Genomic DNA, 23,403 nt, shown 5'->3' with positions numbered 1-23,403 from the left:
ACCTGAAACCCCTTTGTGCTGGCCCTCACGCCGAGTAGGACCGTGTCAGAATTTTGCCTGTGAAATAACCTAAGCCTCTCTTGTTCCAGGTCCCCACTCTTCTGTTCCAGGTGCCATCTTTGATTGCTATTCGTAACATGATTCCAGCTTGTCCAATACCATGCTGGGGGTGGCCGGGCAAACCTCTCACATGTTTAAATGCCACATGGAGGGGGTGGCTGTCCCCTGAGACTGCTCACCACACCTCCCTGTAGCTGCGTGTTTGGCGAGCGGGTAAAATGACCCCAGTGCGTCTACTAGCTATGCACAAAAAACAATCTCTCGCAGGGGTCTTTCTGGGTCCTACAGAAGAAGCCCTGTTTGCATATATCAGTACATTTGTGCTCACTGATCATGGAAGTGAAAAATATGATGGGCAGATGAATCAGTGGCCAGGGAGGGGGCTAACCCTTGACCTCAAGCATGTTTTAGACGCGCAAAGGGGTTTGTTTATATGCAACCATACTACCGTATTGGCCCGAATATAAGCCACACTTTCCCCCCCTTCAAATTCCGACAGTGAAAAGTTAAAGTGCGGCTTATATTTGCAACCTTACGATATCGCAGCTGGAAGAGCCTATGATGCCCACCCCGTCTGCCGCTCCCAAGCCTCCCTCGAGCTGTCAGGAGTGAAGGAGGGGCGGCCGCTGGCAAAGTGGGTGGGAGCGTGGGGCAACAGCGCTCAGCCTGCTCTCTGCTTCCAAGCCTATAACTCCTGCTGGAGTCCTAGCGAGTGGGGGTGGCGGATTGCTGGCGGGTGGCCGCCGGTGCTGCCACTTCGCGCTCCCTGCTGTGGGCCTCCATTGTCGGGGTGTGTGTGTGCCTGCCCAGTGCCGGTGGGGGCTGCCGCTCCGCCACTGCCCTGCAATCCCCCTCTGCCTGCCCTGCCGCTGTTAATATGGTGGGGGGCACCCACCTGGCGCGGTATGAGGCAAGCTCCCCCCCGCAGAATGTCTCTTCTTGCCCAGTCGGCCCCCGCTGTCGCTGTTAGGGAGTGGGGGGTGCCCGTCTGCCACCTCTGCCCTATGCAAACCTCCCCCCAGCTGCACTGTGTAAGGCTGGCACTTCGGATGAGTGTTGGGGCCTCTTTGGCAGCCTCCCCCATCATTTCCCAGTGCGCCATGCAGGTCCTCTAGGGCCACAATTTTTTGCTCGGACCACGTAGTCGCCACTATGTGGTTGTCTTATATTCAGGTATAGTGGTGCCTCGGGTTACAAACGCTTCAGGTTACAAACTCCGCTAACCCAGAAATAGTTGTTGTTGTTGTTTAGTCGTGTCCGACTCTTCGTGACCCCATGGACCATAGCACGCCAGGCACTCCTGTCTTCCACTGCCTCCCGCAGTTTGTTTGTTGCTTCGAGAACACTGTCCAACCATCTCGTCCTCTGTCGTCCCCTTTCCTAGTGCCCTCCATCTTTCCCAACATCAGGGTCTTTTCCAGGGAGTCTTCTCTGCTCATGAGGTGGCCAAAGTATTGGAGCCTCAGCATCAGGATCTGTCCTTCCAGTGAGCACTCGGGCAGGTTACAAACTCCGCTAACCCAGAAATAGTACCTCTGGTTAAGAACTTTGCTTCAGGATGAGAACAGAAATCGTGTGGTGGCAGCGGGAGGCCCCATTAGCTAAAGTGGTACCTCAGGTTAAGAACAATTTCAGGTTAAGAATGGACCTCCAGAACGAATTAAGTTCTTAACCCGAGGTACCACTGTATTGTCTTTTTTCTCCCCGTCCCCCTGGATTTTAAAGGTGTGGCTTATATTCGGTTGCGGCTTGTATTTGGGCCAATACGGTATGTGAGAATATCACTAAGGCGAAATGAAGCTAATCGTTTCCCTTCTCTATGAATGTTTGTGTTGCGGGGGGACGGGGGGACGGGACGTATCCGCATTTTCACTAATGCAACTTGGTCACTTCTTTCTTCCCATATTGCACTGTATTTGCATCCCCACTCAGTGAATTCAGCAACAGTCCTTTTAAAAATCAAACCTAGCTCAATACATGGTTCAAGTTCAAGCTGGTTGACAATTCTGAAAATGATTTAATTAATATCCATTCTATTTGGTTGTACCCAGGAGATATACTCCAGGAGATATGTGCCTCCAGAAGCTGTGGGCATTTATAGATAATTTCAAATGAAGATAATTTTTTTTTTAAAAAAAAGCTTTTCGTTTTTAACAGGGTTCCCAAACTAGGGGCCGGATGCGGCCCAATCGCCTTCTAAATCCGGCCCGCGGACGGTCCGGGAATCAGCATGTTTTTAAAGGAGTAGAATGTGTCCTTTTATTTAAAATGCATCTCTGGGTTATTTGTGGGGCATAGGAATTCGTTCATTTTTTCCCTCCAAAATATAGTCCAGCCCCCCACAAGGTCTGAGGGACAGTGGACTGGCTCCCTGCTGAAAAAGTTTGCTGACCCCTGGTTTTTAATCATTTGTTTCCCATTCTAATACTCAAGTGGAATATTGTGACATACAATTCCCCCCCAAGCAATTATTAGGGGGGAATGGAGGTGGGAGGGAACAGTTTGCCAATATACAGTAAATAATTAAATAATGAAAGAAATGAAAACAAATCTATACTTGCACACCATTTTTAACGTCTTTTGTAATCGCATAAACAGAGTAAAGTACATGATGTTCCTATACTACAGGAAAAGGGTTAACAGCTGCCTCCGCCGCTCTTGCAATTCTTATGGAAGAGTATCTTAATAATAAACATTGCTTTGATTCTTACACCACTCTCAATACCTCTTTTCCAATTTTTTATATAGAACTTTACAAACCTGTAATATTTATGCCAACATTGTAAAGAGCCTTTCCCCGCACCCATTACTATAGTTGCTTCCCACAGTTTCTCTTGTGATATTTTATGTATTAATATCCTGTGCCAGATGTCTGTGTACTATTCCCCCAGAGATGACGTTCATTGTTTTGATGTGCTTTAAAACAGTGTTTGGCTTTGAAGGTCCAGACATCTGCCATAGCACTCACCACGAGCTAATTCTCTTTGTGTTGTGGGCAGGTAGCCTTTTACCCAGGCCATCATCTTAATCATAGCTGCGTGGTCATGTTGATTTATGTGTAGCAGGCTTGAAGCAAGAGTTCATTTGATTCCAGTTTACTTAGCCATGTTGACTGGAACTAGTAGTGCAAACTAGTAGGTGTTTCCTGCTTGGCAGGGGGTTGGACTGGATGGCCCTTGTGGTCTCTTCCAACTCTATGATTCTATGAAAAATTAGTATTAAGGGTAAAGCGAGAGAGTGAGGGAAAACCCTTGCCAGGAGTTGCGTTAACATGTGAGAGGGCTGTGGGGAGTAAGTTTGCCATGAGTTGGAAGTCGAAATCCTAGAGCAGGGATCCACTTAAGGAAAGCCCTGTGGGATCAGACCACAGGCCCATCTAGTCTAGCTTCCTGTTCTCACAGGGGCCAAAGGAAGCTCACATGCAGGAGACGAGGGCATTCTCCCCACTTGGCATTCCCAGCAACCGGCATTCTACCGGCCTCAACAGCAGAGGAGGCTCCTCATGTTAGAATCCTGATTTTTCCAGTGTGGGGACCTTCCACAAGTACATAAGGCTCCCTACTTCAATCAATGCCCCTTCAGTTCATGGGGGAGGCAGGTGAAATAGTAGTGGGGGGTGGAGTTAACACTCCTCCCCCCAATGGAGCACCCACCCCATGTTGATTTAATGCAGGAAAATTATGGCTGAAGAGAACTAGAGAAAGCATGAGATGTCTTAATGGCAATCAGTAGGGCTGGGCGATATATCAATAAATCGCCCCAAACCGGTTTGAAGTCCGTATTGTGATACCAGTTTCATAATTTTTGATCTGTGAATCATGGTGTGTGTGCTATGCAAAAATCACAATGCAGGAAAAACTATGAACTTGGCCAGTGTGGTGTAGTGGTTAAGAACTGTAGACTTGTAATCTGGGGAACCGGGTTCGCTTCCCTGCTCCTCCACATGCAGCTGCTGGGTGACCTTGGGCTAGTCACACTTTTTTGAAGTCTCTCAGCCTCACTCACCTCACAGAGTGTTTGTTGTGGGAGAGGAAGGGGAAAGAGAATGTTAGCCGCTTTGAGACTCCTTCGGGTAGTGATAAAGCGGGATATCAAATCCAAACTCTTCTTCTTCTCTTCTCTCGATTCCTGCAGCCCCTTTTTATCTCTGTCAGCTCAGCTCTCCCCTGCCAGGAAAAATCATGATGCGGGGAAAACCCATGAAGCCAGACATTGCCTCTGCATAGCTCCATCCTTATTTCAGACGTTGTGGTGCATCGATATATTGCAATGTTGAAAACCAGATATCGCCCGGCCCTAGCAATTAGCAACACTCACCCAGAGGTGTAAGAAGGGCTGACTTTTCAAGAGAATGGTACCTCTGACAAGGCTTTTTATTGTTCGTTCTTCCAAAGGTTGCTGCTGGACTATGCCACTCTGGTTTCTCTCTTCCAGCTGTCTCTGCTCCCTTCTTTGAGATCAGATGCTGGAGACTCAGAACAGTTGGAAGGAACCATGGGATCTGGCACATTTGATCAGCAACCCTTGAGAGAGTGGATCAGCAGAGCATGGATTCCACTGAATCAAAGGTAGTTGGAGGGACCCTAAAAAAAAAAAAACTTGTTTGGGGATCCTCCTGTTAATCTCCCTCCATTCATTCACCAATCCAGTGGTCCACACATCTGGGGAGCATAATGAGGGCCATCTTCTGACTAGCCTCGCATTGCTTGGCTTTCTTTAATAACCCCAAGGAAGACTCAACAATTCTGTTCGTTAATTGATTGAAGATTCAGTAGGATAAGGTTCAGACCCGTAGCTCAGTGGTAGTGCATCTGTTTTGCATGCAGAAGGTCCCAGATCTCCAGAGAGAATGCCTGAATCCATGGAGACCTGTTGCCAGTCAGTGCAGGCAGTGCTGAGCTAGACCAGTGGTCTGACTTGGTATTAGGCAGCTTCTTATGTCCTTATGTCCCCTCTTCTCCAGAAGATGCCTGGATTTGCCATTCATCATTTCCTATGCTCATCGCAGTGTATCTTCTTGTGCTGGTGTCAAGCGCCTTGAAGATGTATGGGAGGCAGTGTGCCCCTTTGCTCATACTCCCCTGCTCTGACCTTTCTATTTGGAGAGAGTGGCTTGCCATCAAAAGAGGAGTGGGGGGCTGGCGGGGGCTATTGTCAGCTTCATCATTGCAACTTGGCTCGTCCCGGTCCTTTTGTGCGGGCCGACTCCATCAGTCACAGTTGCCAGCCAACCAGAGGAAAAAGAAATAATCTCGTGGAGTCTTTGAAGCTCAGCTGTATTCCACTGGGATGCTTGGGTTAGCTTTTACAGCATTACTGGAGCAAACAGTTGCATAGACGCCACAACTTTTGCAGCAAGGATAAAAACTGCAAAAACTTGCAGAGAGATCTGCAAGCCACATTCTTAATAGCTAAGCCCTGTGAGACAGGGAAGAGCTTAGTGTAGTAGCTTAACTGGAAATGAGGATTTCTGAGTACCAGTATCCAGTAAATATTTCTTAAAAAACACGATGATTATTTAGATAGCATATAAGAAAGGGGACCTCACAAGGGAAATTAGTCTTTGTTTGGAACACCACCTACACTCAAGAAGTTATTTCTCTTTGCCTCTTCTTCCAAGGTGCTGTGAAACACCACGTCCTGGTAAATTTCCCATGACTCACACAAAATCACTGATCACATTCCCGATCCTCCTGACTGAACTCCCCCCCCCCTTCCTTCCTCTCCTCCCCTCTCATGCATGGCTTAACAGGCCATTTCCTGATTCCTTCCAACACGTGTCTCAGTGGACCGCTTCATGGCTGCCAATCAGCCATCCCTCCTCCCCAATGTTGTCAGTGTCCCAGGTATGCCACACAGCAAGCCTGGGAGGGGGGCTGGGCAATAGGGACATAGAGGGAATGGGCAGGAGACATTGCAGGACTTCTTATCTCCTGCTGCGTTGGGAGATCTAAGGGCATGTATATGTTCAACCCAGCAACCCTGGTTTGGGAGAAAGCTTACCGCAGAGCCTAGAGCTTGCCGATCAGAAGGTCGGCGGTTTGAATCCCTGCGACGGGATGAGCTCCCGTTGCTCGGTCCCAGCTCCTGTCAACCTAGCAGTTCGAAAGCACGTCAAAGTGCAAGTAGATAAATAGGTACCGCTACAGCGGGAAGGTAAACAGCGTTTCCGTGTGCTGCTCTGGTTCGCCAGAAGCGGCTTTGTCATGCTGGCCACATGACCTGGAAGCTGTACGCCGGCTCCCTCAGCCAATAATGCGAGATGAGCGCCGCATCCCCAGAGTCGGTCACGACTGGACCTAATGGTCAGGGGTCCCTTTACCTTTTTACCTTATATGCAAGAGAGCTGGCCAAACATTGAAATGAATGGTTAGAGTCACTTGTGTGAGATCTCCATTTGTGCATCACAGTGATTGTGGAGCTTGCGATTGGGCTAAGGGGCCAAGGTCCAGAGAAGTCAGTAGCGTACATGCCAGAAATATGCTTTTCTTAACCAGAGTCAGGCCATTGGCTCAGTACTGTCTACAGCAGTGACTGGCCAACCAGCTCCCTGTTGTTTCATAGGGAGCTGCCTTAGACTAAGTTGGACACAATGGCCTTCCAAGCTCAGCAGTGACTCTCCAGGGAGCTCCCCAGGAGTGCTTCCCAGCCTGGAGAGACCTGGTATTCAACCGAGGACGCCCTACCTTTGAGCTACAGCCTCATCCTGAAAAGTGTGCTTTCCTAGCCTGTCCTCAAAATGCCAGAGATTGAATCTGAGGCCTTGTGGATGCTCTGCCACTGAACCACAACTCTTGCCACATTTTTTTTTTTAAATTGTGATGTTCAGCTTCAGCAGGTCTTGCAGAAATGTTAAGCAGTCCCCTCTCCCCCAGTTCCATGCACCTTCAACCTTGATAGGCTATTTAATGATAGGCTATTTAAATGGGGTTGTGATGCAGAAGGGTCAAGACAGCAGCACCAGTGTGCAGGCTTTTGTGTCGCTTTAGCGCTCCTCTAATCAGAGGCAACTTCTAGTGCTTTCTCTGCTGATGTGTGCCAGCATCCCTGTTGAGTTGGCCTTTCAGATCCCAGCTTCAAATAACATTTGATCTAAACATTTCCAGTTATTGTGGGGAGGGGATGTGGGCAGGGAAGCGAAGGAAGAAGGAGGGACTGGGAACTTAAAAATAATCCTTAATAAAGAAAGGAAGCACCGCAGAACTCAGGAGCCTCGTCTTTCCTGTGAGCCGCGGAGGAGGGTGGGCTTGAGAACGAGACGGAGAGGAGGAAAAAAAAAAAGAGATTGGCTCGCTAGTTCGGATGCTCACTTGACTTGTGGGAGAGGAGGAGGAGGAGGAGGAGAAATAGTTTCAAGGGCAGGAGGTGTGACCCTTTGGAGCGGAAAAGGTCATAAAATGCTACCGAGTCATGCTGTTGTAAAATGTCGGATGCTCGTTTCGTAACACTCTCATCATTCCTAGTTAAAAGAGTTCTGCACGTATTTTCTTACAATGTGCCCCAAGGATTCTGTGCCGGGAAAGCGACGTCACTCATCCGTTCTACATGCAGAGGGTCCCTGGCGCTTCCAGGTAGGGCTGTGTGTAGGAACTCTGCCTCATGTCCTGGAGAGCCACTGCCAGTCAGCATAGACTAGATGGACGGATGGCCTGAGGCAGCATCCACTGTTCCTAGATTTTTATACCGGTACTACTGGTGGGTTTTTTTCCTCCAAATCTACCTAAGACATTATGGCCTGGTGCACCCTTGCCTTTCTAGTTCCTAATGACCTGTTGTCATTATGGTCCAACGGTTTCCCAGAATGGCAGGATGCCCTAAAATGTAGCGTATACTGCCCATATTTGGACCACAAAATCTAAGTTTGATAACCCAAGATGTGCATTAGCTTCACGTACAGCTTCTTTATAAGCTCCCTTTCCACATACAAGCCAGGAAGCCACAGTTAACGATAGTTTCCTGTTACATCTGAACCAGGTCAGTGGCTTCCAAACAAGGTAAGATGATGTCGTATGAAATTGGTTTCCTGATCCTTGATAGTTGTATCCAGTTGGCATTCCTTCACTGGCAGAAAGCTTTTGCCACCGGTAGAGGATTCCATCAGTGGAACGGAAAGGGAGGTAATGTTTGGCAATACCCCATTTACACCTTGCAGCCCCCTGCAACCCCTAGCATGCTTCTTTGGCGGCTCCTCCAACCCTCTGGAGCTGATTTGGGGGAGTTCAAAGGGAAAGGGGATTCTTGGCTCCTCCCCATTCCACTGACAGAAGCCAAAGAGTATTACTAGTTGCTGGAAACCTTCTTAACATTCTTTTGTTTACATGCCCAAAGTTGATAGCCATAGCAGTTCAAGTGGTGTGTGAGAGCCATGTCTTGTGATTGATTATGCAGGGTGGGGCTTACCTGACAACCCCCCCCCCCCCAATATTTTATTCAAGTTGGCAGCCCTGGGTATATACATTTGTATGCTGCTGTATACTCCCTGGAAAAGACCCTGATGTTGGGAAAGATGGAGGGCACAAGGAGAAGGGGACGACGCAGGATGAGATGGTTGGACAGTGTTCTCGAAGTTACCAACATGAGTCTGACCAAACTGCGGGAGGCAGTGCAAGACAGGAGTGCCTGGCGTGCTCTGGTCCATGGGGTCACGAAGAGTCGGACACAACTAAACAGCAACAACAACAACAACAAATGCTGATGTATAAAAAAGTTTTCTGGGCTGCTTACAATAAATAATTAAAACAACAATGAACTAGAGCAAGTCCACAACTTATGCACATTTAACTTGTGTGCATTCAGCTTTATGCGCTTGGCAAAGAATAAAAATAACAATAAGAAAGGGGGACAGGGTTCCAGGAAAAATGACTCGGGCAATCCCAACCACCATTGAACCTGATGGGTTTTGACTATGCACGATTTTGGCTTTAGGTGCAACCCCTGGAATGTAACCCTCATCATGTAAGTTACGGCTTACTGTACAAAGTTAAAAAGATCAAAAAAATTAGAAAAGGGGGGCAATCCCACATAAATAACAACAATGCAGAACTTGCCACACACCCAAAATTAAAAACAGATTTGCTATGTTTATGATATAGCAGCACTGAAGGGTTAGAATCCAGAATAAAACCCAGGCAGATGCTACACATCCTTTGTACGTATGATGCCCTGTGTTGAAGCCCCGGATACCTCTAGTCCAGGGGTAAGCAACCTTTTTCAGCCATGGGCCGGTCCACTGTCCCTCAGCCTATATTTTGAAAAAAAATATATGAATGCATTCCTATGCCCCACAAATAACCCAGAGATGCATTTTAAATAAAAGCACACTTGCTGCTCATGTAAAAACACCAGGCAGGCCCCACAAATAACCCAGAGATGCATTTTAAATAAAAGCACACATTCTACCCATGTAAAAACACGCTGATTCCCGGACCATCCGTGGGCCGGACTGAGAAGGCGATTGGGCCGCATCCGGCCCACGGGCCTTAGGTTGCCTACCGCTTCTCTAGTCGATGATACTGGGCTTGCATGTGAGACACAAGACTCAGAAAGTCCTGCTCAGCTCCTGATCACAGAACCTATGGCTGGTGTTCGGAAACTTGTAGGTTGCGAATAGGTCAGCCAGTGTCAAAGGGGGGAAGTGTCAGGGAAAACCAGCCTTAGGAACAATTCTGTGCCGTCCTTGCTTACCAAACAAAGTGCAGAATATCTATGGACCGCTTCATATGTGACTGTTGTCACGTTTGCAAGTAGCTTGCAATTTCAGGCTGCTTCTCTGTCTTGATCGGTTGATTTTATTTTATTTTCCAATTTTGCATGCTCTCTTCCTTTTTTAAAAAAAATTGCATTCAGAGGCTGTATTTTTAATTAGCTGTTTCTGGTATTTCCTTCTCAATGTCATGAATGGTTTTTAACTCTTGTTTTCTTATCAGTTGACCTTTCCTTGGGCTTACTCGGTTTCCTTCCTGGCCTTACCTTAACGATTCCAACCCTCTCTCCCTCCCCCCCCCCAAAAGAAGTGTAATCCAAGTTGCCCTCCTCGTGCTCCACACCACTTCCCCCTTGACCTTTGTTTGGGATTGTGGCGGGGTCTGCCTCTGGCTGCAGCAACTGATAAGGGTGGATTTCTCGTATGTCAGAATGGGAAATGAAAGCAGTTGTGTGGGGCCAAGTTCTCCTCCTTTTTTCAAGTGGAATGTGAGGCGCCTTGCACTTCTCCTGCCTTTCAAAGCAGCTGTGGTGAGGGATTGCAACAGATTAGATCTGAGGTCAATTTCAATCCCGATGTGTCATAGCTCCTTTGGGCGGAGGCGGTACCTTCCACAAAGGCTTGACCGCTCCAGCGACCTAAGGCTGCTCATTGATTTCATTTGTGGCTAGGAAAGGTGACCAGAGACCTCGCCTCCTTGAGAAGAGGTAAAGGGGTTGTAATCGAGGAAGGAAAGGACTTCCGCCGATTCTCACCATGGTGGCAAGAAGCTGAAATGGTTCTCAGCACAGTGAGCCTCTGGGAGAATATATAGGATCTGACGCCAAAGTCTTTCTTCCCTTCTCAGCAGTGGCTGATAAGGTGGAGGGGTGACCAAAAGTAAGGGCTTTGTCTGAGATCTTTTTTCTCTTCTGCACTTCCATGAACACTCTTCAGTGGAGCTGGCAGATTTCAGGATATGTGTGTGGTTTTCAATTCAAATGGCATTTGATTGAAAGAAGCAAGAATCGGGGGAGGTGGGGCGGTAAAGATGTAATTCCACTTAGGTTTCCAGCTAAGCGATATTTTGTTTAGTCACCTCTCTCTTTTTCATATTTTTTTTATTTGATTTTAAATAACGTAAACAAATTACAAACAGCAATTCCAAGTCCAAATGTTGAGATTACTCTGAATCTCCTGACTTCCCCCCATCCCTTCCATGGGTCCTAATGATAATATTTACAACTCCATATTAATATTTATCCAAATTTTCATCCTTATAACTTATTCATCCTTTCTGTTACATTACAAGTGTGGTTCAAATCCTGCCAATGTTTTAACTTGCTTGCAGTGGTCTTGTAAGTAAATAAAAAACTTTCCCCATTCTTTTTAAAAGTTCTTGTCTTCTTGATTTCTGAGCTTCCCAGTTAATTTTGCCATTCTGGCATAGCCCATCAACTTGGTTTGCCGTTCTTCTCTATTCGGGGTTCTTTCTTCCTTCCATCTCTGAGCTAGTAGCATCTGTGCAACTGTTGTCGTGTACATGAATTTTCTGATCCTTTGGTATCTCGGTACCTGCAATTCCTAATAAAAAGGCTTCTGGTTTTTTGTTTTTTTTAGCAAACGTTATTTTAAACATTTTTTAAAATTCATTATATATCATCTCCCAGAAATGTTTAATTACTTTACACGTCCACTGTTTAGTCACCGCTCTCTTTCCTCCCCCATTATAAACTTGGATGCAGTGGGGCGGGAAAAGTAGGTTGTATTCAGAGATCCTTCTAATTCCTAGATCCAGCAAGTGTTACAATCTAATCAAGGCTTCTGATTCTTGGAATAGGCAAGCTAGCCTGCTGTTGAGGTGTAAGGAGAACCAAGCAAGGGGCTCTGTCAGAGATGGCAAATGGGTGGGGCCTCTCCCTTAACTTGCAGATATTCATAAGGGCAAAAGCCAGAGTTTTGGAGTGGAGAGTTTGCAGTGATGTGACCTAGAAGCAAAGCAGCAAGCAGAGAGAGAGCAAGAACGCGCCATGTCAGATTTCTGCTTGAATCTAAGGTATGGGAGAAACAATCCCATTTTGTGGTGTTAATGCTGTGAACCCCTCCATTGTGGGCTCAAGATATGTGTAAATAAACCATATATCCTAAAGACACTGCAGTCTCCGCTGTGCCTTGTTCCAAAAGGAAACACGAACCCCAGGGTAAAGGCCTGGAACACTTGGAATCTCGCACTGCTTAGAGATTGGGGTGGCGTGCAACATAAACACTACCGCTTAGCGCAGTGATGGCAAACCTACGACATACGTGTCAGATGTGACATGCAGAGCCTTCACTGCTGGCACGCGCCCCATCAGCCCATTCGCGCTGTTGTTGTTGTTGTTGTTGTTGTTGTTGTTGTTGTTGTTGTTGTTGTTGTTGTTTTTCCCCATTTGTTCTCCCGCTCCTCCTACAGCTTGTCTCCGCTGTTGCTAGTAGCCAGAGATTGGTTTTTTTAACCCTTTCTGTGCTTTTTTTCCTGGCGCTTTAGCATACTATGATTGGGTGTAACAGCGTTCGTTTTTTAACCCGTTCTGTGCTGGGTTTTTTGGCGCTTTGGCAGACTATGTCGGTGCTGTGTGTTAGTTCCAGCAAAGGTATTATTCGTCATTTATTTCTGTTCTCTTTCCCCCCAAAAAGCGCAGCAGCTTTGGGGCACCCCCCCCAAAAAAGCAAAGCAACTTTTGCATCATCCCCCCCCAAAAAACCTCCAAAGGTTAGCAGCTCCCCCTAAAAAAGCTCAACAACTCTGGGCACTTTGTGATAAATAAGGGTTTTTTGGTTTGGTTTGGTTAAATAATTAGTTTTTGGTTTATTAAATATAGTTATATATTACAAATATACATTTTTGTTATTTAAACTATAAATATCGCGAAATTATGGGTTTTTTCTCGAAGTGACACACTACCTGAGTTATGCTTGTTTTTTTGGCGAATTTTGACACACCAAGCTCAAAAGGTTGCCCATCACTGGCTTAGCGTCTTTGAATGCATCCCTGTAGAAAGGATTTGGTGTAAATGCTTGAAATAAAGAAATAACGGCGAGAGGCATGCTTGAGTGGAATCCTTCGAAAAAGGGGGGGGGGGCGCTGGCATATTTCTTTCCAGCCTTTCCTTCGTGAAATGCTATCAGTTTCAGAGTCCACTTTGAGAAAGTATCAACCTGAGTTGGCTGCCTTTGTTGGCTGTGTGCACTTGACTGGGCATAGAAATGGAACTCTTCGTAAAAGTCCCCCATGAAGTCAAGGTTGAAACACATTAGCAGAATATGAGGAGCTTGGGTTACTGCAGCTCGTACTGTGTAGCTGGGGGCATTCCCCCCACCCTTTTTAAAAATGCCAGTGGCAATAGAGCTTTGGTTTCCACTATCTCCAGCCATAGCAACTTTCATTAGTTTTAATCAAAGGGCCTTTTGAAATCATGGAAACTTCTTTATAATGGGTGCATTTAGTGATAAGCTGAACTGTTTAATGCTGTACTGTTTTAATATTCGGTTGGAAGCCACCCAGAGTGGCTGGGGAAACCCAGCCAGATGGCCGGGGTATAAATAATAAATTATTATTATTATTATTATTATTATTATTATTATTATTATTATTATTATTATTATATACCTGAAAAGACACCTTTGTTGTTATGGGTGATCTAGGACTAGTTCCACCTTGCCAGGATTTTCAGAGTTGTGTGCCATGGTGCTGTCACCTCCTATAGTGCCCTTGAGTGACAGGAAGCGGGAAAATGCACTTCTTCCTCCGCTGATAAATCCATTTTGTGACCTGGCTTATACTGGCACTGCATCCTCACCTGGAGGGAATAGCTACACCTTCATAGAATCATAGAAGAGTTGGAAGAGACCACAAGGGCCATCCAGTCCAACCCCCTGCCAAGCAGGAAACACCATCAAAGCATTCTTGACATATGCCTGTCAAGCCTCTGCTTAAACACCTCCAAAGAAGGAGACTCCACCACACTTCTTGGCAGCAAATTCCACTGTCGAGCGGGTCACCGGCTCTAACTACGGTATGGACTTTTTACCTCAGGCGGGGAAATGGGGTGGGGGTCGGTTGGCGGCGAGGGAGGGGCGGAAGGAATCTGAGGGGTTGCATGCTGACGCGCATCTTGCCCCCGCCGCGCAAAGCGGGCTGAGGATGCGCGCCCGGCTGAGGCGCAGGCATGGGGGAGGGGGGAGAGCAGCAAACGTTTCCTCAGGCGATCCGAAATAGCAGGGTGACTCCCTTGCCTGCCTGCCTGACTCAATCAACTCAGCAAAACCACCTCCGCTCCCCAGCTCACTGCCCGGTGTGGGAGCAAGAGGACACACACTCGCAACAGGACACGCAAAACGTGATAGCGGGGGGAGCTACTGCACTACCCATGTACCGTAATAAAAATAAGACATCCCTTGAAAATAAGCCATGGTGTGTTTTTTTGAGGAAAAAATAAATATAAGACGTGTCTTATAATATGAGAAACACAGTATTTATTTTATTGAATTTATATACAGGGCCGCCCTATACCTGGGGGTCTCGGGGCGGTTCACAGAATAAAACCGAGATATAAAACCACAAAAATACCTAATAAAAATAAAAACAGCAACCCAATACACCCCCCCCCCAAACCCCACATTTTAAAAGGGCATAGGATCAACCAAATACCTGGTTAAAGAACACTTTTGTCTGGCACCCTAAGGTATATAATGAAGGTGCCAGACGCACTTCCCTGAGGAGAGCATTCCACAGATGGGGAGCCATTGCAGAGAAGGCCCGTTCTTGTGTTGCCACCCTCCAGACCTCTCAAGGCAGAGGCACACAAAGGAGGGCCTCAGAAGATAATCTCAGGGTCTGGGTAAGTTCATATGGAAAGAGGTGGTCCTTGACGTATTGCGGTCCCGAGCTGTTTAAAAATGTGTATAGTAGGAATAATTCGCGGGAAAATGCTGATGGATTTTTATGAGAACATCCTTTCCCATGGAAATGGAGCCCTCAAAACCCTGAAAAGGTTGACCATACCTGCTCTCACGCATCTTCTTCTCTTGCCTGCTGTTGCCATCCAGACTCGGGTAGACAAAGGAAGGTAAATGCAAGGACCATTGGAGGAAAGGATTGGAAGGTGCACAATACCCTGGGGCAGTTTTAACCTTTACGTCCTCAAATTGGGTGATGAAGCTACCACTAGCCTTCATGGTTTCCAGATTTTTACTGGACCTGCTGTTGTGCCATAGCAGTACTAACCAAACATGTTGTCTGTTTTTCCGCTGTGCCTTTGACTCTTAATTTTTTGTATGTCACTTAGAGACTTTTTTCTTTGGTATTAGGTAACTAACAACATTAAAATTACCATTACCATTAATTAATAACAATAAGAATTAATACTCTGGCATGCAGAATATTGCAGGTCTGGCATGGAGATGAAATGGTGAGAAAAGTTTCAGTGTTGGGTTTTTCCTATAACGTCGTTTTAATTTCACCTTTAAACACGCTTGCACTGAGATATACCGCTGTTGACATTGGAGCATGTGACATGCGATAGTTACATAAAAAAACAAAACAGCAAACACTCGGACAAACATTTCTGAGTATATTAGGAACGTTGTGTCGAAGTTCAGTGTTTGTAATTCTTGGTGGGGCAGGCTGCTTGGTCCATAGCATAGAAGCAGATCCAGGAAGAGGGTGGAAATCTTCCTTGCTTGGACTACAGGCTTTCCCTACCAAACAGTCAGTTCTGTGACATCTGATATCAACGTGACTTCTTCCGGGAAGCTGAAGTGCAGTGCTCTGTCAGAGGAATAGCTAACATTTCAAGTCATGATAGCTGGGAACAATCTTGCAAAATCGACGAGGGGGGCGTGTTATGACAGCCTTCAACCTACGTGAAGCGGGAGCGGGTGGCGCTGTGGTCTAAAAACCACTGAGCCTCTTGGGCTTGCTGATCGGAAGGTCAGCGGTTCGAATCCGCATGACGGGGTGAGCTCCCGTTGCTCTGTCCCGGCTTCTGCCAACCTAGCAGTTCGAAAGCACGGCAGTGCAAGTAGATAAATAGGTACCGCTCCAAGCGGGAAGGTAAACAGCATTTCCATGCGCTCTTGCTTCCATCACGGTGTCCTGTTGCGCCAGAAGCAGCTTAGTCCTGCTGACCACATGACCCGGAAAGCTAAAGGAATCCGGGGGTGTGGATCTTGTCCGAAGCCCGGGGAGGGGGCTAGGGCCATGCCACAACCCCATCAGGAACCCAGGGGATGGTCAAGTCGATCCGCATCGGCGGTGCTCCCCCTACTGGAGGTTTACCCTTACCAGACTCCCTGCAAGGTGGGCAGGAATCAGATATAGTCTGTTGGTGCCAATGCCTAAGCCAATACCTCTCACATTCTGTAACCAATAAAGTTTGTGGCCTAAATTTTGCCCATTAACATATAACCTAAAATTCTGTGTCCTTGTGCCTTTATTCTTCTGGGGGTGGCTTGTGGGCCTTGACACGCAACCCCATAGTCGCCTTTCACTGGACTTCACCGTCCAGGGGTCCTTTACCTTTTTTTTTTTTACCTCACCAACATGGTGCCCTCCAGAAGATGTTGGACTCCATCCATCTCCCATCAGGCCCAGCCAGTGTGGTCAGGGACAGAGGGAGTTGGAGTGCACCGCTCAGAGAAATGCTGTGCTATGACAAGATATTTTTTCTACAGAGATACAAGATGCTTTCTACAGAGATGCAGACAAAGTTCTAATGCATCCTGTTTGGGGCATCTATATAGTATATGCAGTAGCGGCTCACTGCGGCTTACTGAGAGAACAGGGCCGCTGTGGCAGGGAGAAAGGTGAGGTGCAGAAACACTGGCACTGTCGCTGCACCAACCTCCCCAATGCCTCCCCTTTCTCCCTGATGGTCAGCACCAGCGACCCACTTGCCAGAAAGCCAGCACAACTCCCCTGCTGGATAGCAAGGGTAAAATCCTCCTTTCCAGTTTAGGTTTGCCCTCACTGACAGCTCTAGAGATGCGTAGCTCCGTGACAGGAACCCCATGTTGCTGCCTTGCACCATCGGTTATGACAGAATGTCTTGTATCGTGAGGTAAAATCTGTTTTGCTGTAGTGATACATAGCACCAACCAACACCGTTTCGGATTGTGCCAATTGCTTAAAACAACAGCAACAAACAAACAAACCTTTGTTTTTAGTTCATAACATGTGTATCTGCCTGAAGGTATATTGGTTAACATTTGATCAGCTCTGTGAAGGCCTGTGAAATAATTAACTTCCTAGTTACTGTAAGGCTGGCTGACAGTAGCTATAGAAACTGACACACACACACACACACACACACACACCCCTCAAATCTGTCATGAGCCTGATCTGGACTTGCGTCCGTTGTCACATGTCCCATTAAATAGTGAAAAAATGGTGTCTCTTCTGAAGGACAAGTTATTCTGGAAACGAAGGGGATTAGAGTGACTCACCATAAGTGGTTGCCCTCTTTCAATTTCTACAGTTTAGCATAACAATGCTTGTGGACACAGCGATTACGCATCGTGTAGCGTTGCCATATTGCCCGGAGAGCCAAATTTTTGCCAGGATTCTAGGCCTGCCACCTTGTGCCTGTTTGGGACATTAACTGCCTGGCCTGGATTCATGTTTTCTTTTGTTACAAAATACATTTCTGTTTTCATGGAATTGTTGCATATTTTGAGTACAGTGGTACCTCGGGTTACGAACGCGATCCGTTCCGGGTCGCAGTTCATAACCCAAAAAGTTCGTAACCCGAAAAAGGCCCGAACCGCCGTTTTGCGCATGGGCAAAGCGCTATTTTCGCTATTTTTGCGCTTTGTGCATGCGCAAAGCGCACACACCGCTTCTGCACACGTGCACGCGGCGAAAACACTTCCGGGGGTGCGCAGTTCATAACCTGAGTTGTTCGCAACCCGAGGTGTTCGCAACCCGAGGTACGACTGTACGTGTGTTTATGTTTTTTTGAAATCGGTTTTATAATTGCAAATTGCTCAAGTCTATTGGTTCAGTTAAGCAGTATATAAATCTATTATTATTATTATTATTATTATTATTGGCATATAAATAAATTTATGATGTTATATATATATAGAGAGAGAGAGAGAGAAAGTGCCTGAGATATAAGGGGACCTTACAGACAATATTCTGCTCAATTGTTTAGTAAGAAACAAAGCTGTGTTCTGCCTTCCACTGTTGTAACTAACAAGGAAATTCACTGCTAAGATTGACAGAAGGTCATTGGAACAACTGCACATAAGGAAAGTGACAAGATTTCTGTACTCCTCTCTCTGGTTACAGCTTTCATGTAGGCGCTCAAGGTTTCTGCCTTTTGTTTGGTATGGAGGTATGAGTGTATAGAGTTCATCCTCCCTTTCTTCCAAACAAGGGCCTTACGAGTAAGGTGCCCCGGAGCATATATAAATGATGCTTTTATAAGGACAAATTTTTCCTTTGTGAGGGAATGCCCCAGGGAATGGTGTGAAGGCACGTTAGACCACCACTTTGCTGAAGCTAAGCGGGCCGGGTCAGTGTCATTTTTGTCACAGCTCACGTCAGAGGGGGCAGAGTTTAAAGGTAGACGGCTGGCCGAGCTTAAATGTCAAGATCACAAAAGTGGGGAGCGTAAAGTTTAAGTTGTGCTTAGTTTGGGAAGTGCTTCTTATTTTAAATTCTAAAGTTTGCAAAATAATACCAGCGTGAATCTTGATGTATTTTTAATATCTGGATTTTTGAGAACTCCTCACAGGAAAGGCGCTCTACCTCTTGTTAGATGTCGTGCCAGTTTATGGGATTTCTTAATTCCATTATATGACTTCGCATGTATTCCTCTCTGTGGACCCAGTAGGGTGCTGAATATTTTCAACCAGCATGGTGTAAATTAAAGCAAATCTTCAAAACAAAAAAGGGCCTGAGATTCTAAAGATTAAGCCCTTGATCTAGAGCGACCTAGATACCTAGAAGCATAGGTGGAACGCTTGCGTGAGCATTTCAATACCTGTGGAACGTCAATACTTTAGAAACGGGAAAAGAGAAAAACCCCTGTATGCGTGGAAGCTCTGTGGCATGGAAGGAAATTCTGGCTTCAGGAAGAAACAATCACAGTCTGAGAGAGAGTTTGCTACATGAAACTGCTGGCAGGTTGCTTCTGGGAGGCAACAGTGGAAGTGAAGATTCTTGCAGAAAATCACCTTATGAGTTCTCAACAAGAGAGTTGCCTAGAGGCCCTTCAGATATTGTAGGAATACAGCCCCCATCAACCCTAACCACTGGCTGTGCTGGCTGGGGCTGATGAAAATTGTTGTCCAATGACATATGGAGGGTCATAAGTTCCCCAGCTGTTAGAGAGAAACTCCAGACAGGAGTCTGCAAGGAACCTCTAGGCACCATTACATGGTCCTCAATTCCACAGAGGCGTTTCTTAAAATAAATAGAAGAAATTGTGTGCAGAGAATTTAGTGACTGGTGTACCTGCAGCAGCACAACTGGGCACCTTCATCTGCCCCAGCTGCAACAAAACATGTCTCTCGCATATCGGTCTTTGGATCCACAGCAAGCCCTACAATCTTCCAACCATTTGACACTCCCCCCCCCCCCGAGGTGCATTCCTCCATTGACTCCCAAGACAGGCAGATGCTAACAAGTGAGCAGTGAGTCCAGGGACTGGCCTTAATAACCAAGCCAAAAACAATGTTTGCCAAGCCCATGCCCCTTCCTGGTTTGGCTGTAAAAGCCACTTTCGGAAATCTAGCACAACCCAGCAGACGTTTCATGCTCATTGCCTTGCTAATGGTTTCCAGAAGAAGAAGAAATGTTGGCAAACTTGGTGTGTGTGTGTGTGTGTTGTGTTGCAGTTTACCTTTGTTTTGCATTTATCGTGCTGCCCCTGTTCATGTGATGAAATTCAGGGTGCTTTTCCGGCATGCAGTTCTTCCCTGCTGTTTAAAATTTAGCACAACGTGGCCGATATATGTTGCTCAAAAAGCCACTGTTCCATAAAGTAACAGGTACTGCAGTTTAAAAGGAACATCAAAAACGCTAGCATTATAACCTGGAAAACTTAATCCAATATACCCCCACCTCTGAATGGAGCCACAGTGATCTGGGCTGCAGTCCTAGCCTTGGCTGTTGCCTGCCTGCCTGGACTTAACAGAATGACAGTGCCACCTCTGCATCTGCAGATCTGCCAGCCTGGAAAGAACATGGGTGGGCAGGAAGATTGCTTTGCTAGTCTAGGGTTGGCATGGTAATCAAGCCTGGATCTGCCCTGGCACCATTGCTCAGGAGGATCAAAATTTCCTCCAGAGCAAATTGGAAGAACATCTTGATTGGACAGGCAGTGTGGCAGGGGTGGGTGGGTGGTGAGACTGCGCTTGTGCTTTACGTTAAAAGAAAAGGCTTTTGTGCAACAGCAAGTGGAGTGACGCATCATATATATTTTGGTCCTAGATGACAAGGAAGCCATCTCACGCAGGGGCTTCATGTGGGGGTTTAGACAAGTATGCCCGAAGGAGCGTCTCCACCCCTATCTAAGGTCCAGCACCGAGGGCCTTCTGGCAAGAAGCGAAGTTACAGGGAACCAGGCAGAGGGCCTTCTCGGTAGTGGCGCCCGCCCTGTGGAACGGCCTCCCATCAGATGTCAAAGAAATAAACAACTACCTGGCGCTTAGAAGACATCTGAAGGCTGCCCTGTTTAGGGAAATTTTTAATGTCTGATGTTTTAATGTATTTTTAATCTTTTGTTAGAAGCTGCCCAGAATGGCTGGGGAAACCCAGCCAGATGGGCGGGATATAAATAAAATAAATAAATAAATAACTTGGTCTCATTCAGGCATATTTTCAAGAATGTCTCTTGTCTTCCTGCCTTCTTTAAAACTGCAGGGCATGAAAAAAGCTACAGAAAGTTTAAGAGGCGGAGCAGGACAGGACAGTGGGCCACGGCGAGCATATTGTCCGACGTGGAGGCGTTGAAACGTGGCCTAACCTCAGCACAGTCTCCTGCATCCAGTAAAAACAAGACTAGCAGCGTGAGGAGGAAAAGCACGCGCCGAAGAACCAAGCGATTCCTCTCCTACCCTCGATACGTGGAGGTCATGGTGGTGGCAGACAGTCGGATGGTTGCTTACCATGGAGCAAATCTACAGCACTACATTTTGACCTTAATGTCCATAGTAAGTATTAAAATCCCCCTGTGGGGATTATAAGTATGCCAGATCTGTGCAATTTAATGCTTGCCAGATGGAGACTTGGAGTACTCCTGGGCATTTCAGAGGGCAGCTTGTTCCCCCCCCCCATTGCACTTGTACACACTGAACCCAAGTGTTTTGTTGCTGTGTTGTGGCAGAGATGAGGAACCTCCAACCTGGAGTCCAAAGATGTGACTCTGGGCTTTGTACAACAGGCCAGAGGTTTCTCTGCAAACATACACCTCTCCATCCTCCATCCAGGCAACAAGAGGAGTTATGAGGGTTCAAGGGCACATCCTAGCCAGGCAGAAGATATTGAGGAAGGTGTGGTGCTCAGCAGGGCCCAGGAATAAGGGCCAGATAAGGAGACCTGCAAGGCTGCATTTGGCCTTTAGGTCTGATGTCTCCCACCCCTTCCTTGCTCTCAGAATCTGTCGCTAACAGAACGTACTTCCCAAGGTCAGGATTTAATCAGCTGTAGGCCAGCAGCCGTAACTTTTTGCACAGCAGGTGTTTGTTTGTTTTAAAAAAGAGTCAATTATTTGCTTGCTTGTATAGTGTTAACGTTAACTTTTCAAAATTTATCCTTTTTTATGCAGGTAGCTTCTATATATAAAGACCCAAGTATTGGAAATTTAATTAATATTGTTATCGTGAGATTAGAGGTCATACAAAATGAGCAGGTAATTACTCCTTCCCCCGTTCTTCTTGTCTCTCACTCTCTTTCTCGCCTGGACATATTTCTAGGAACGTCTTACTCTCGATCATTTAAATGCTTTAAAACTGGGGGGGGGGACATGACATGCCCTTCCCAAAAGCTCACTGAGATTTGTATTGCTGAAAGTTGGGTATATGGGACAGGCAGTATGGGGCAAGCTGGTCTCAGCTTCAGAGCCCCACAGATTTGTGTACATAGAGCAGCAGTGGCTTTCTAGAGTTCCAGACAGGAGTCTCTACTAGATGTTCTACCGCTGAGCAATCGCCCTTCCCTAACGATGTAATTCAAATTTGTGTGATTGGGATAATTCTAGGAGATTTATCCATATCCTTGGGTGCGGGAAGGGGTTAAATCTTTGCCGCTGCTGCAATCCCGGTCAGAATCAGGGGGCCTTGCCCCCCCCCCCATTTGCAATGGCAGAAACATTCCCACTTATCTATTAGCAGCAGCTTTGTGTGCAATGTAGCTCAGAATCCTGAGAAGCCAAAAATTAAGGGCAGTTTTGAAATCGGTGGTTGAAATGAGTGTGGTTTTGAAAGATTGACTCTGCCATCTCGATTTTCAAAATTGTGTCTAGTTGTATCCAAACGTAGATGGAAACCTGCTCCTTGATCACAGGAGCCATCGTGCGCAATTTGGTTAAGATCAGTGTGAGGTTTTGAAAGGTTCAGTTCAGCCATCTTGATTCAAAATGGCGTCCAACTGAATCCAAACATCTCCTTGCTGTCTCCAGGAGAGTGACAAAGAACCATCTGCATCTTGCTATGCTGAAAGGTGCTCTCCAAACAGCAGCACCACATGGAAGATCCTCAACACTCCTCATGAGCTTGGAGCCAGGGAGCTCCCTCCCCAACACAGCTCCTCTGCCTCTGTAGATCAGGCCAAATGCCCCTGATCCATCTTGTTCTCAGGGGCCAGTTAAAATAGGGATAACAAGTGTGTGTGTGTGTGTGTGTGTGTGTGTGTGTGTGTGTGTGTGTGAAAGGTAAAGGGACCCCTGACCATTAGGTCTAGTCGCGAACGACTCTGGGATTGCAGCGCTCATTTCGCTTTACTGGGCAAGGGAGCCGGCGTACAGCTTCCGGGTCATGTGGCCAGCATGACTAAGCCGCTTCTGGCGAACCATAGCAGCGCACGGAAACACCGTTTACCTCCCCGTTGGAGTGGTACCTATTTATCTACTTGCACTTTGGCGTGCTTTCGAACTGCTAGGAGCTGGGACCGAGCAACGGGAGCTCACCCCGTTGCGGGGATTCAAACTGCCGACCTTCTGATCGGCAAGCCCTAGGCTCAGTGGTTTAGACCACAGCACCACCCGCATCCCTGATGTCAAGGATAGACGCTGCGAAAAAACATGTATGCACGAAGGGTACCATTTCCTCATTTAATCACCCACCTGGAAGTACCCCCAATCTGTGCAAACGAATGCTTCTCTACTAAACAAGTTGTTGCAATGTTTTCCCATTTTGTAGCAAAGTAGGGTTCCATACAACCAAGACAGAGCTTCGTATTCCTGCTGAGGATTTAAGAAGGAACTCCACCCTCCCTTTCTCACTGTACTTGCCGTGTTTTTTGTTTGCTGTATTACTGAGTGGGTGGGCCTATCATGGGGAGAAGAGGGCTTTTTATTTTAATTTTACAGCACCCATCAGTCTCACAATAGTATTAATGTGTTTTTGGAGGAGGGGAGGGTGGAAAACAACAACAACACTGCTACCTTATTGAA

At 46.7% G+C, this 23,403-nt stretch overlaps 1 protein-coding gene across 4 annotated transcripts in view; it reads left to right on the top strand.

Annotated features, from left to right (window-relative positions):
• Positions 1-23,403, top strand: part of ADAMTS9 (ADAM metallopeptidase with thrombospondin type 1 motif 9) — a 127,650-nt gene that overhangs the window by 7,727 nt on the left and 96,520 nt on the right. For all 4 annotated transcript variants that reach the window (XR_004692026.2, XM_035106739.2, XM_035106737.2 and 1 more), the window contains exons 4-5: positions 20,655-20,944; positions 21,559-21,642. Coding sequence is in view for 3 of the 4 variants with exons in the window: in XM_035106739.2 (XP_034962630.2) it covers positions 20,655-20,944; positions 21,559-21,642 (374 nt within the window). In the remaining variant the exon portion in view is untranslated. The remainder of the gene's footprint in view (positions 1-20,654; positions 20,945-21,558; positions 21,643-23,403) is intronic.

Source organism: Zootoca vivipara, chromosome 2 (assembly GCF_963506605.1).
Source record: "Zootoca vivipara chromosome 2, rZooViv1.1, whole genome shotgun sequence".
NCBI classification, from domain to species: Eukaryota; Metazoa; Chordata; class Lepidosauria; order Squamata; family Lacertidae; genus Zootoca; species Zootoca vivipara.
Note: the sequence above shows the minus strand (reverse complement) of the source record. Positions and strands in the feature narration are given on the sequence as shown.